At 52.9% G+C, this 14,317-nt stretch overlaps 1 protein-coding gene across 1 annotated transcript; it reads left to right on the forward strand.

Moving 5' to 3' along the window:
* The first annotated feature begins 945 nt into the window (after positions 1 to 945).
* LOC147648980 (nephrin-like) lies at positions 946 to 14,262 on the forward strand. The gene is made up of 11 exons (XM_086864858.1): positions 946 to 1,108; positions 1,886 to 2,023; positions 3,983 to 4,123; positions 5,886 to 6,007; positions 8,726 to 8,900; positions 9,639 to 9,795; positions 10,229 to 10,518; positions 11,472 to 11,583; positions 12,502 to 12,665; positions 13,179 to 13,390; positions 14,209 to 14,262. Exons 1-11 carry the CDS (start codon positions 1,066 to 1,068, stop codon positions 14,260 to 14,262), a joined length of 1,608 nt encoding a protein of 535 aa, XP_086720984.1. The 5' UTR covers positions 946 to 1,065.
* The last annotated feature ends 55 nt before the right edge of the window (positions 14,263 to 14,317 follow it).

Below are 14,317 nucleotides of genomic sequence, written 5' to 3' on the forward strand. Positions count from 1 at the left end.
TCCCAGTCCCTCCCAGTCCATCCCAGTTCCCTCCCAATCCTCTCCCAGTCCCTCCCAGTTCCCTCCCAGTCCCTCCCAGTTCCCTCCCAGTCCATCCCAGTTCATCCCAGTTCCCTCCCAGTCCATCCCAGTTTGTCCCAGTCTGTCCCAGTCCCCTCCCAGTCCCTCCCAGTCCATCCCAGTCCCTCCCAGTCCATCCCAGTTTGTCCCAGTTTGTCCCAGTCCCTCCCAGTCCCTCCCAGTCCCTCCCAGTTCCCTCCCAGTTCCCTCCCAGTCCCTCCCAGTCCATCCCAGTCCCTCCCAGTCCCTCCCAGTCCATCCCAGTCCCTCCCAGTCCATCCCAGTCCCTCCCAGTCCATCCCAGTCCATCCCAGTTCCCTCCCAGTATAAACCAGTAACCCCCAATCCCATTTTAACCCCCCCCAATCCCTTCCCAGTTTCTCCCAGTTCCCTCCCAGTTCCCTCCCAGTATAAACCAGTAACCCCCAATCCCATTTTAACCCCTCCCAGTCCCTCCCAGTCCCTCCCAGTTCCATCCCAGTCCCTCCCAGTCCCTCCCAGTTCCATCCCAGTCCCTCCCAGTCCATCCCAGTCCCTCCCAGTTCCCTCCCAGTATAAACCAGTAACCCCCAATCCCATTTTAACCCCTCCCAGTTCCCTCCCAGTCCCTCCCAATCCCCTCCCAGTCCCTCCCAGTCCCTCCCAGTCCATCCCAGTCCCTCCCAGTTTATCCCAGTCCCCTCCGAGTTCCATCCCAGTCCCTCCCAGTCCATCCCAGTTCCCTCCCAGCATAAACCAGTAAGCCCCAATCCCATTTTAACCCCTCCCAGTTCCCTCCCAATCCCCTCCCAGTTCTTCCCAGTCCCTCCCAGTTCCCTCTCAGTTCCCTCCCAGTTCCCTCCCAGTCCATCCCAGTAACCCCAGTTTCCCCTCAGGGACCCGGGGCAGCCCCTCCCCCCCAGCCCCGCCCCCCACGGCGGGGTCACGGTGGGGTCACGGCTCCTCCTGCAGGGGGCGCTGTCGCTCCAGGATCAGCCAATCACGTGCCGAGCCTGGAGCGGGGGGATGGGCGTGGCCGTCAGCTCCACCCACACCCTGCGCCTGCGCCGTGAGGACACTGGGTTATACTGGGATATACTGGGAGGGGGCTGGGAGGGACTGGGAGGGACTGGGATGGACTGGGAGGGAACTGGGATGAACTGGGAGGGACTGGGATGGACTGGGATGAACTGGGATGGACTGGGATGAACTGGGAGGAACTGGGAGGGAACTGGGAGGGGTCAGAAGGGGATTGGAGGTTACTGGTTTATACTGGGATGGACTGGGAAGGGACTGGGAGGGACTGGGATGAACTGGGAGGGAACTGGGATGGACTGGGAGGGACTGGGAGGGAACTGGGATGGACTGGGAGGGACTGGGATGGACTGGGATGAACTGGGATGGACTGGGATGAACTGGGAGGAACTGGGAGGGAACTGGGAGGGGTCAGAAGGGGATTGGAGGTTACTGGTTTATACTGGGATGGACTGGTAAGGGACTGGGAGGGACTGGGAGGGACTGGGATGGACTGGGAGGGACTGGGATGAACTGGGATGGACTGGGAGGGACTGGGAGGGACTGGGAGGGAACTGGGATGAACTGGGATGGACTGGGAGGGACTGGGAGGGGTCAAAAGGGAATTGGGGCTTACTGGTTTATACTGGTTTGGGGTTGAACTGGTGCCGAACTGGTTTGTACCAGTTTGAACTGGTTTATACTGGTTCATACCGGTTTATTCTGGTTCATACTGGTCTGTACTGGTTTGAACTGGTTCATACTGGTTCATACTGGTGTGTACTGGTTTGAACTGGTTCATACTGGTTCATACTGGTGTGTACTGGTGCAGACGCCCCCGTGCTCAGCCCTGGCCCCTCCCCCGTGCTGGTTCCGGAAGGTTCCGAGGCCGTTCTGGAGCTCTCGGTCCGCGCCCATCCCCCACCCGAGAGCTGCACCTGGAGCGTGCGGGGGAGGGGCATCATCCCCGGTACTGGGAGCACTGGTTTATACTGGTTTGGACTGGGAGAGGGGAAACAAAGGGGTTGGGGGTTACTGGGTTATACTGGGAGGGACTGGGAGGGGTCAAAATGGGATTTGGGCGTTACTGGTTTATACTGGGAGGGACTGGGAGGGGATTTGGGGTTACTGGTTTATACTGGGAGGGACTGGGAGAGGATTTGGGGTTACTGGTTTGGACTGGGAGGGGTTAAAATGGGATTTGGGGTTACTGGTTTATACTGGGAGGGACTGGGAGGGGATTTGGGGTTACTGGTTTATACTGGGAGGGGTTAAAATGGGATTTGGGGGTTACTGGTTTATACTGGGAGGGACTGGGAGGGGATTTGGGGTTACTGGTTTATACTGGGAGGGGTTAAAATGGGATTTGGGGTTACTGGTTTATACTGGGAGGGGTTAAAATGGGATTTGGGGGTTACTGGTTTATACTGGGAGGGACTGGGAGGGGATTTGGGGTTACTGGTTTATACTGGGAGGGGTTAAAATGGGATTTGGGGGTTACTGGTTTATACTGGGAGGGACTGGGAGAGGATTTGGGGTTACTGATTTATACTGGGAGGGACTGGGAGGGGATTTGGGGTTACTGGTTTATACTGGGAGGGACTGGGAGGGGATTTGGGGTTACTGGTTTATACTGGGAGGGACTGGGAGAGGATTTGGGGTTACTGGTTTGGACTGGGAGGGGTTAAAATGGGATTTGGGGTTACTGGTTTATACTGGGAGGGACTGGGAGGGGATTTGGGGTTACTGGTTTATACTGGGAGGGGTTAAAATGGGATTTGGGGTTACTGGTTTATACTGGGAGGGGTTAAAATGGGATTTGGGGGTTACTGGTTTATACTGGGAGGGACTGGGAGGGGATTTGGGGGTTACTGGTTTATACTGGGAGGGACTGGGAGGGGATTTGGGGTTTACTGGTTTATACTGGGAGGGACTGGGAGGGACTGGGAGGGGATTTGGGGTTACTGGTTTATACTGGGAGGGACTGGGAGGGGATTTGGGGGTTACTGGTTTATACTGGGAGAGACTGGGAGGGGATTTGGGGTTACCGTTTTATACTGGGAGGGACTGGGAGGGGATTTGGGGTTTACTGGTTTATACTGGGAGGGACTAGGAGGAGATTTCGGGGTTACTGGTTTATACTGGGAGGGACTGGGAGGGTATTTGGGGTTACTGGTTTATACTGGGAGGGACTGGGAGGGGATTTGGGGTTACTGGTTTATACTGGGAGGGACTGGGAGGGGATTTGGGGTTACTGGTTTATACTGGGAGGGACTGGGAGGGGATTTGGGGTGACTGGTTTATACTGGGAGGGGTTAAAATGGGATTTGGGGGTTACTGGTTTATACTGGTTTGGACTGGGAGAGGGGAAACAAAGGGGTTGGGGGTTACTGGGTTATACTGGGAGGGACTGGGAGGGGTTAAAATGGGATTTGGGGTTACTGGTTTATACTGGGAGGGACTGGGAGGAGATTTCGGGGTTACTGGTTTATACTGGGAGGGACTGGGAGGGGATTTGGGGTTACTGGTTTATACTGGGAGGGACTGGGAGGGGATTTGGGGTTACTGGTTCATACTGGGAGGGCATGGGAGGGGATTTGGGGTTACTGGTTTATACTGGGAGGGACTGGGAGGGGATTTGGGGTTACTGGTTTATACTGGGAGGGCATGGGAGGGGATTTGGGGTTACTGGTTTATACTGGGAGGGACTGGGAGAGGATTTGGGGTTACTGGTTTGGACTGGGTTGGGGGTTGGGGTTACTGGGAGGAACTGGGAAGGTTCCAGGGCCTAACTGGGAGGAACTGGGATCTTACTGGGAGGAACTGGGAGGAACTGGGAGCTTACTGGAAGCCCTGAGAAGCCCCCAGTACCTCCGAGGTGGGCGTGGCCTCCCCCTGACCCCGCCCCCTTTCTTGGCCCCGCCCCCAGAGGGGTCCCCGCGCTTCCGGGTCTCGCCAGGGGGCGCCCTCGTCATCGCCAACGTCACTCGCGCCGACAGCGCCCCCTACCGGGCGTGGTGCCAAAACGCAGAGGGCGGGGCCGGCGCTGACGTCACGCTGCTGGTTCAGGGTTCGGGACCACCCCAATTAACCCCTAATTAGTCCCAAATTAACCCCTAATTAACCAGAAATTAACGCGGAATTAACTCCAAGTTAATCCTTAATTTATCTTGAATTAGCACGAAATTAACAGGAAATTAGCACGAGATTAACAGGAAATTAACACGAAATTAACCCGAAATTAACCCGAAATTAACCCGAAATTAATCCCAAATGAACCCGAAATTAACCAGAAATTATCGTGAAATTAGCCCAAAATTAGCCCTAAATTAACCCGAAATTAATCCTAAATTAACCCCAAATTAACCTGAAATTAAAACTAAATTAACCCCAAATTAATCTGTAATTAACACGAAATTAACATGAAATTAACAGGAAATGAATCCCAAATTAACTCCTAATTAACCCCTAATTAACACTGAATTAACTCCAAATTAGCCCCAAATTAACTCCAAGTTAATCCTTAATTTATCATAAATTAGCACGAAATTAACAGGAAATTAGCACGAAATTAACCCAAAATTAACCCAAAATTAACCCGAAATTAATCCTAAATTAAATGGAAATTAACCCCAAATTAACCTGAAATTAAAACTAAATTAACCCCAAATTAACTGGAAATTAACCCGAAATTTAAGGGAAATTAACAACAAATTAACCCGAAATTGACCCAAAATTAACTCAAAATTAACTCAAATTTCCCTCAAAATTCCCCCAAAATACCCAAAAATTCCCCCCAAAATTCCCAAAAAATGCCAAAAAAATTCCCAAAATTCCCCAAAAAATTCCCAAAAAATCCCCCCCAAAATCCAAAAAAAATCCAAAAAACTTCCAAAAAAATCCCCAAAAAGTCCCCAAAAAATTCCCAAAAATTCCCCAAAATCCCCTCAGAATTCCAAAAATATCCCCCCAAAATTCCCAAAAAATTCCCAAAAAATCCCCGAAAAAAATCCCCAAAAAACCCAAAAAATTCCCAAAAAATAAAAAAAAATCCAAAAAAAACCCAAAAAAATCCCCAAAAAATTCCCAAAAAACTCCCCCAGAATCCCCAAAAATTCCCCCCAAAATTCCCCAATAATTCAAAAAAAATTCCCCAAAATTCCCCCCAAAAATCCCCCAAAATTGGAAAAAAAATCCAAAAAAATCCCAAAAAAATCCCCCCAAAATTCCCAAAAAATTCCCAAAAAAATCCCCCAGAATCCCCAAAAATTCCCCCCAAAATTCCCCAAAAATTAAAAAAAAACTCCCCAAAATTCCCCCCAAAAATCCCCCAAAATTCAAAAAAAATCCCAAAAAATCCCCAAAAAATCCACAAAAAATCCCCCAAAAATTCCCAAAAAAATCCCCCAGAATCCCCAAAAATTCCCCCCAAAATTCCCCAAAAATTCAAAAAAAACTCCCCAAAATTCCCCGCAAAAATCTCCCAAAATTCAAAAAAAATCCCAAAAAATCAAAAAAAAAATCCCCCAAAAATCCCCAAAAAATCCCCAAAAAATTCCAAAAAAAATCCCCCAGAATCCCTAAAAATTCCCCCCAAAATTCCCCAATAATTCAAAAAAAATTCCCCAAAATTCCCCCCCAAATCACCCAAAATCCCAAAAAATTCCCCAAAAAAATCCCAAAAAAATCCCAAAAAATCCCCAAAAAATCCCAAAAAAATCCCAAAAAAATCCCAAAAAAATCCCAAAAAAATCCCAAAAAATTCCCAAAAAAATTCTCCAAAAATTCCCCAAATCCCCCCCAAAAATTCCCAATTTTTTCCCTCCCCCCAGTTCCCCCCAGCATCGTTCGAGCCCCGGACCCGGTGGTGGTGGACGAGGGGGGGGAGGGGCAGCTCCTGTGCGAGGCCGAGGGGAGCCCCCTCCCCCCAGGGAGCCTCCGCTGGGGGCGGCTGGTGAGGGGGAGGGGCGGGGGGGGATGGGGGAGGTGGGGGAGGGGCGGGGGGGGATGGGGGAGGTGGGGGAGGGGCGGGGGGGGTTGGGGGAATTTTTTGGATTTTTTTGGGGATTTTTTTGGGATTTTTTTTGGTGTTTTTTGGTGTTTTTTTGGGTATTTTTTGTTATTTTTTTGGTATTTTTGGGGGGTTTTTTGGGTGTTTTTTTGGTTATTTTTGGGTATTTTTTGGGTTATTTTTGGGGTGGTTTTTGGGTGTTTTGGGGGCGTATCTTTGGGTGATTTTTGCGGAATTTTTGGGTGCTTATGGGGGTTTTTGGGGGTTTTTTGGGTATTTTTTGGGTGTTTTTTGGGTATTTTTTGGGTGTTTTTTTGGTATTTTTTGGGTGTTTTTTGGGTATTTTTTGGGTGTTTTTTTGGTATTTTTTGGGTGTTTTTTGGGTATTTTTTTGGTGTTTTTGGGGTATTTTTTGGGTGTTTTTTGGGTATTTTTTTGGTGTTTTGGGGGTATTTTTTGGGTGTTTTTGGGGTGTTTTTTGGTGTTTCTGGGATGTTTTCGGGGTGTTTTTTTTGGTGTTTTTTGGGTGGTTTTTTGGTATTTTTTTATTGTTTATGGGGTGGTTTTTGATTGTTTTAGGGTATTTTTTGGGATTTTTTTGTGTGGTTTTGGGTGGTTTTTTGGGTGTTTTTTTGCGGATTTTTTGGGTATTTTTTTGGTATTTTTGGGGTGGTTTTGGGGTGGTTTTTGGGTGGTTTTTGGTTATTTTTGGAGGCTTTTTTTGGTATTTTTGGGTGTTTTTTGGTTATTTTTTGGGTGTTTTTTGGGTGTTTTTGGGGCGTTCTTCGGGTGTTTTTTGGTATTTTTTGGGTGTTTTTTGGGGTGTTTTTGGGGTGTTCTTCAGGTGTTTTTTGGGGTGTTTTTCTGGTGTTTTTGGCTGTTTTTTGGGTGTTTTTTTGACATTTTTGGGGAATTTTTTTAGTATTGTTTGGGTGTTTTTTGCGTGTTTTTTGGGTATTTTTTGGGTATTTTTTGGGTATTCATGGGGTGTTTTTTTGGGTGTATTTTGGTTATTTTTGGGTATTTTTTGGGGGTTTATTTGGGTGGTTTTTGGGTGGTTTTTTGTAATTTTTCGTATTTTTTTGGTGTTTTTAGGGGTTTTTTGATAATTTTTGGGTATTTTTGGGGTGGTTTTGGGGTTTTTTTTGGTTATTTTGGGGTGTTTTTTAGGTGATTTTTTGGGTTATTTTTGGGTATTTTCAGGGTGTTTTAGGGAGTGTTTTTTGGGGCTATTTTTGGGGTATTTTTGGGGTTATTTTTGGGTTATTTTGGGGCTATTTTGGGCCTATTTTGGGGTTATTTTTTGGCTATTTTGGGGCTAATTCCGGGCTCATTTTGGGGCTATTTCTGTGTTATTTTGGGGTTATTTTGGGGCTATTTCTGGGTTATTTTTCGGTTATTTCAGATCTAATTCCGGGGTTATTTTTGGGTGATTTCTGGGTTATTTCTGGGTTATTTTTGGGTTATTTCAGATCAAATTCCGGAGTTATTTTTGGGTTATTTCTTGGTTATTTTCATGCTATTTTTGGCAGTTTTGGGAATAATTTCTGGGTTATTTCTGGGTTATTTTTGGATTATTTCTGGGTTATTTCTGGGTTATTTTGGGGTTATTTCAGCTCTAATTCCGGGATTATTTTTGGGTTATTTCTGGGTTATTTCTGGGTAATTTTTGGGTTATTTCTGGGTTATTTCTGGGTTATTTTGGGGTTATTTCGGATCAAATTCCGGGGTTATTTTTGGGTTATTTCTGGGTTATTTTCCTGCTTTTTTTGGCAGTTTTGAGAATAATTTCTGGGTTATTTCTGGGTTATTTTTGGGTTATTTCAGATCAAATTCCGGGGTTATTTTTGGGTTATTTCTGGGTTATTTCAGCTCTAATTCCAGGGTTATTTTTGGGTTATTTCTTGGTTATTTTCATGCTATTTTTGGCAGTTTTGGGAATAATTTCTGGCTTATTTCTGGGTTGTTTCAGCTCTAATTCCGGGATTATTTTTGGGTTATTTCTGGGTTATTTCTGGGTTATTTTTGGGTTATTTCGGATCAAATTTCGGGGTTATTTTTGGGTTATTTCTGGGTTATTTTCCTGCTATTTTTGGCAGTTTTGGGAATAATTTCTGGGTTATTTCTGTGTTATTTTTGGGTTATTTTTGGGTTATTTCTGGGTTATTTCTGGGTTATTTTTGGGTTATTTCTGGGTTATTTCAGCTCTAATTCTGGGGTTATTTTTGGGTTATTTCTTGGTTATTTTCATGCTGTTTTTGGCTGTTTTGGGAATAATTTCTGGGTTATTTCTGGGTTATTTTCGTGTTATTTCAGATCAAATTCCGGGGTTATTTTTGGGTTATTTCTGGGTTATTTTTGGGTTATTTCTGGGTTATTTCAGCTCTAATTCCGGGGTTATTTTGGGGTTATTTCTTGGTTATTTTCCTGCTATTTTTGGCAGTTTTGGGAATAATTTCCGGGTTATTTCTGGGTTATTTTCGGGTTATTTCGGATCAAATTTCGGGGTTATTTTTGGGTTATTTCTGGGTTATTTTCCTGCTATTTTTGGCAGTTTTGGGAATAATTTCTGGGTTATTTCTGGGTTATTTTTGGGTGATTTCTGGGTAATTTCTGGTTTATTTCCGTGCCGTTTCCGTGCCGATTTCCCCCTTTTCCCAGGGCGAGGGGGGCTCGGCGCAGGCGCTGCCGCCGGGGCTGGAGCCGCTGCCGGGGGGTCCCGGGGGGGTCCTGAGGGTCTCGGGGGCCCGGCGGGAGCTCGGGGGTCCCTACGAGTGCCGGGTGGAGTCCGGGGTGCCGCCCCCCGCCAGGGCCATCGTCAGGCTGCTCGTCAGATGTGAGAGGGGGAGGGGCCAAATGGGGAGGGGGAGGGGCTAAATGGGGGAGGGGGAGGGGCCATCGTCAGGCTGCTCGTCAGATGTGAGAGGGGGAGGGGCCAAATGGGGAGGGGGAGGGGCTAAATGGGGGAGGGGGAGGGGCCATCGTCAGGCTGCTCGTCAGATGTGAGAGGGGGAGGGGCCAAATGGGGAGGGGGAGGGGCTAAATGGGGGAGGGGGAGGGGCCATCGTGATGCTGCTCGTCAGATGTGAGAGGGGGAGGGGCCAAATGGGGAGGGGGAGGGGCTAAATGGGGGAGGGGGAGGGGCCATCGTCAGGCTGCTCGTCAGATGTGAGAGGGGGAGGGGCCAAATGGGGTGGGGGAGGGGCTAAATGGGGGAGGGGGAGGGGCTAAATGGGGTGGGGGAGGGGCCATCGTCAGGCTGCTTGTCAGATGTGAGAGGGGGAGGGGCTAAATGGGGTGGGGGAGGGGCTAATGGGTGGGGAAGGGCTGAGTGAGGAGGGGAGGGGTTAAATGGGGTGGGGGAGGGGCTGAGTGAGGAGGGGGAGGGGTAAAATGGGGTGGGGGAGGGGTTAAATGGAGAGGGGGAGGGGTTAAATGGGGTGGGGGAGGGGTTAAATGGGGTGGGGGAGGGGCTGAATAAAGCAGGGGTTAAGGGGTTAATGGGGGAGGAGCCAATGAGAAAAGGGGAGGGGCTCAACAGGGTGGAGCCATTTCTGCCCCTCCCCCTCCCCAGACGGTCCCGAGCTGGAGGCGGAGCCCGAGGAGGGGGCGGGGCCTAGGGCGGTGCTGGTGCCCGAGGGGGCGGAGTCAGCGCAGCTCCAGTGCCGAGCCCGGGGAGTGCCGGGGGTGGAGCTGAGCTGGGAGAGGAACGGAAACACCTTGAGTGACAGGTGGGGGAACTGGGAGGGACTGGGATGGACTGGGAGGGACTGGGATGGACTGGGAGGGACTGGGATGGACTGGGAGGGACTGGGAGGGAACTGGGAGGGACTGGGAGGGAACTGGGAGGGACTGGGATGAACTGGGACCAAACTGGGATGGACTGGGAGGGAACTGGGATGGACTGGGATGGACTGGGATGGACTGGGACCAAACTGGGATGGACTGGGAGGGAACTGGGAGGGAACTGATCAAACTGGGCCAAACTGGTGCCAACTGGGCAAAACCCCAGTCCCTCCCAGTTTGTCCCAGTCCCTTCCAATCCCCTCCCAGTCCCTCCCAGTTTATCCCAGTCCTTCCCAGTTTATCCCAGTTCATCCCAGTCCCTCCCAGTTTCCCCCACCCCCCACCCTCACCCCAGTACCCCCCCCAAACTGGTCCCAGTCCGCAGTTCCGGCAGCGGCAGTGGCGGGAGGGGCCCTGGAGCAGCTCCGTGCTCGTCGTCGCCAACGTCAGCGCGGCGCGCGCCCGCCTGCGCCGCCGCTTCCTCCAGTCCCAGCCGTCCCAGCAGTCCCGGCGGACCCGGTACCGGTACCAGAACCTGCCCCCGGACTGGGAGGACTGGGAGGACTGGGAGGACTGGGAGAGCCCCAACGGCACCGTCGGGGTCTTCGTCTGCGTGGCCCGGAACGAGCACGGGAGCGTGCGGAAAAGATTCCGGCTGCAGCTGGGAGGTGGGCGTGGGGGACTGGGAGGGACTGGGATACACTGGGATGGACTGGGAGGAGCTGGGAGGGACTGGGAAGGGACTGGGATGGACTGGGAGGGACTGGGAAGGGACTGGGATGAACTGGGATGGACTGGGATGGACTGGGAGGGACTGGGAGGGGATTGGGAGGGACTGGGAGGGGACTGGGATGGACTGGGATGGACTGGGATGGACTGGGATGCAACTGGGAGGGACTGGGAGGGATTGGGATGGACTGGGAGGGAACTGGGAGGTGCTGGGAGGGACTGGGAGGGATTGGGATGAACTGGGAGGGGATTGGGAGGGGCTAAAAATGGGATTTGGGGTTACTGGTTTATACTGGGAGAGGATTGGGAGGGACTGGGAGGGGACTGGGATGGACTGGGATGGACTGGGAGGGACTGGGATGGACTGGGAGGGACTGGGAGGGAACTGGGAGAGGACTGGGATGGACTGGGAGGGACTGGGAGAGGACTGGGATGGACTGGGGGAGGATTGGGAGGGACTGGGAGGGGTAAAAATGGGATTTGGGGTTACTGGTTTGTACTGGGAGGAACTGGAAAGGGATGGGGAGGGACTGGCCAGGACTGGTTTATACTGGGATGATACTGGGAGCACTGGGATGTTACTGGGAGCACTGGGATGTTACTGGGAGGTCGCTGGGATGATCCTGGGACGTTACTGGGAGCACTGGGAGGTTACTGGGAGCACTGGGAGGTGACTGGAATTATACTGGGATGTTACTGGGATGATACTGGGACGTTACTGGGAGCACTGGGAGGTTACTGGGATGATACTGGGACGTTACTGGGAGCACTGGGAGGTGACTGGGAGCACTGGGAGGTTACTGGGATGTTACTGGGATGATACTGGGATGACACTGGGATGATACTGGGACGTTACTGGGAGCACTGGGCCGATCCCCCCCCCTCCCTCCAGACCGGCCGGACCCCCCCCTCTCCCTGCGGCTCTCGGGGGCCTCCGAGACCTCCCTGAGCCTCTCGTGGGACCCCGGCTTCGATGGCGGCCTGGCCCAGCACTTCCTGCTCCGGTAGGGGGCGCCCTTCCCCCCCCCGACGCCATTTCCGGGCTGCGTGACGTCACTTCCTGTCCCTTTAACGGTTCCTCGCGTCACTTCCTGTCTGTGTACCTCGACTTCCGGTTCTTTTAAGGGTCCTTTACATCACTTCCTGTCCCTTTAAGGGTTCCCCGTGTCACTTCCTGTCTGTGTACGTTGACTTCCGGTTCTTTTAAGGGTTCCCTGTGTCACTTCCTGTCTTTTTAAGGGTTCTTTATGTCACTTCCTGTCCCTTTAAGGGTTCCCCGTGTCACTTCCCGTCCCATTAAGGGTCCTTTATGTCACTTCCTGTCCCTTTAAGAGTCTTCTATGTCACTTCCTGTCCTCCTGCATCAATTTCCTGTCCCTTTAAGGGTTCTTTATGTCAGTTCCTGTCCCTTTAAGAGTTCCCTGCATCACTTCCTGTCTGCTCACTCCAACTTCCTGCCCCTTTAAGGGTCATTTACGTCACTTCCTGTCCCTTTAAAGGTCCATTACGTCACTGTCTGTCCCTTTAAGAGTTCTCTGTGTCACTTCCTGTCCCTTTAAGGGTTCCGTGTGTCACTGCCTGTCCCTTTAAGAGGCCTTTATGTCACTTCCTGTCCCTTTAAGAGTTCCCTACGTCACTTCCTGTCCCTTTAAGAGGCCTTTATGTGACTGCCTGTCCCTTTAAGGGTCCTTTACGTCGGTTCCTGTCCCTTTAAGGGTCCCCCACGTCACTTCCTGTCCCTTTAAGGGTCCCTCACATCACTTCCTGTCTGTGCACTCCGACTTCCTGTCCCTTTAAGAGTTCCTCGCAGAACATTCAGTTCCTGTCTTTGCCCCGCCCTTTCACGGGGTTTCCCAGCCCCTTCCCCCTCCAACTTCCGGCCCCGCCCCTTCCTCACTTCCTGTCTTGGCCCCTCCCCCCAGCGCTGAAGGCCCGGACGCCCCTCCCCCACCCGCCGCTTTCATCACTTCCGGTTTCGCCCTCACGCTGGGCGGGCTCCGCCCGGCCACGCCCTATGACGTCACCGTGCGCGCTCGCAACGCTCGCGGCGACAGCGCCCCCGCGCGGCTGCGCGCCGTCACTTCCGGTGAGTGGGCGTGGCCCCGGAAGTGACATCACAGGGATGGTTGGAAGGAAGATGGCCGCCGGAAGCGGTCATGTGACTTCCGGTTGTGACCTGGGAATCTGGCAGGGATTTCTCTTTGGAAACCGGATGTTGAGGGGGCGGAGCCGGAAGTGAGGGCGGGTTAACAGGAAGTGAGGTGGGGGCGGACAGAAAGTCACCGCGTTTGGCGGTAAAACCGGAACAGGAAGTAGAAGTGTGGGGGGAAACCCGATGTGATGATTGGGGGTGGTGGGCGTGGCCGGAAACGAGAGGCAGGATGGGACGAGAGCAGAAAGCAAACCGGAAGTGGTTGTAAGACCACCGGAAGTGGGTCAAACCCACCAAAAGTGGTTCAAACCCACCGGAAGTTGTTACAAACCCACCGGAAGTGGCTACAAACCCACCGGAAGTGGTTTCAAACCCACCGGAAGTGGTCGCAAATCCACCGGAAGTGGATCCAAACCCACCGGAAGTGACGTTTCTCGCCCCTCCCAGACCCGCCCGAAGCCCCGCCCCCTCTGTGGGAGGAGCCCGGGGAGGAAGCGCCGCCTGGCGGGCGGGAGGATCCCGCCCCTCCCCCCCCCGGCCTGGTGGGGGCTCTGAGCGCGCTCGGGGGGCTCCTCCTGCCCGGCCTGGGGGGGGCGCTCTGCTACTTCCGGTTCCGGAAAAGGCCACGCCCCCCGGTGGGCGGGGACGGGGATGAGAAGGTGAGGGGGTGGGGGGAGGGGCGGGGTGGGGGGAGGGGCGGTTTGGGCGTGGGGGAGGGGCAGTTTAAGATGTGGGGGAGGGGTTGCATTTACATGTGGGGGAGGGGCGGGTTTGGATATGGGGGAGGGGCAGCTTAAGGGGTGGGGGAGGGGCAGTTTAAGGGGTGGGGGATGGGCAGTTTAAGGGGTGGGGGAGGGGCAGTTTAAGATGGGGGAGGGGCAGTTTAAGATGTGGGGCAGGGGCAGCTTAAGGGGTGGGGGAGGGGTTGCATTTACATGTGGGGGAAGGGGCGGGTTTGGATGTGGGGGAGGGGCAGTTTAAGAGGTGGGGGAGGGGCGATTTTAGGGGTGGGGGAGGGGCGGTTTCAGTGGTGGGGGAGGGGAATTTTAAGGGGTGGGGGAGGGGCGGATTGAGAGGTGGGGGAGGGGTTGCGTTTACATGTGGGGGAGGGGAAGGTTTGGATGTGGGGGAGGGGCAGTTTGAGGGGTGGGGGAGGGGCGATTTGGGGGCTGGATGAGGAGCATTTTTAGGGGTGGGGGAGGGGCAGTTTTAGGGGTGGGGGAGGGGCGGTTTAAGAGGCGGGGGAGGGGCAGTTTAGGAGGTGGGGGAGGGGCAATTCAAGGGTGGGGGAGGGGCGATTTTAGGGGTGGGTGAGGGGTGATTTTAGCAGTGGGGGAGGGGGGATTTTAGGGGTGGGGGAGGGGGGATTTTAGGCGTGGGGGAGGGGGGATTTTAGGGGTGGGGGAGGGGTGATTTTAGCAGTGGGGGGAGGGGTGACCTCCCCCCCATTTCCCCTCCCCCCCCACCCCCAGCCCAGCTCCCAGAGCTCCCCCAGCGCCGGCTCCGCCCCCTGGAAACCCCCGGAAGGTGAGCGAGGGGTGGGGGGAGGGGCGTGGCCAAAGGGAGGGTGGGGGGAGGGGCTCGAC

The sequence above is a fragment of the Cyanistes caeruleus genome, chromosome 28 (assembly GCF_971803275.1).
Source record: "Cyanistes caeruleus chromosome 28, bCyaCae1.hap1.1, whole genome shotgun sequence".
NCBI classification, from domain to species: domain Eukaryota; kingdom Metazoa; phylum Chordata; class Aves; order Passeriformes; family Paridae; genus Cyanistes; species Cyanistes caeruleus.

What these genes read in the sequence shown, in the direction of transcription:
- LOC147648980 (XM_086864858.1), top strand. Translation starts at nt 1,066, where the DNA reads ATGGGCGTGGCCGTCAGCTCCACCCACACCCTGCGCCTGCGCC. An exon ending in CGTCACGCTGCTGGTTCAGG is followed by an intron (nt 4,124 to 5,885) that starts GTTCGGGACCAC and finishes CCCTCCCCCCAG; the next exon opens with TTCCCCCCAGCATCGTTCGA. An exon ending in GCCCAGCACTTCCTGCTCCG is followed by an intron (nt 11,584 to 12,501) that starts GTAGGGGGCGCC and finishes CCCTCCCCCCAG; the next exon opens with CGCTGAAGGCCCGGACGCCC.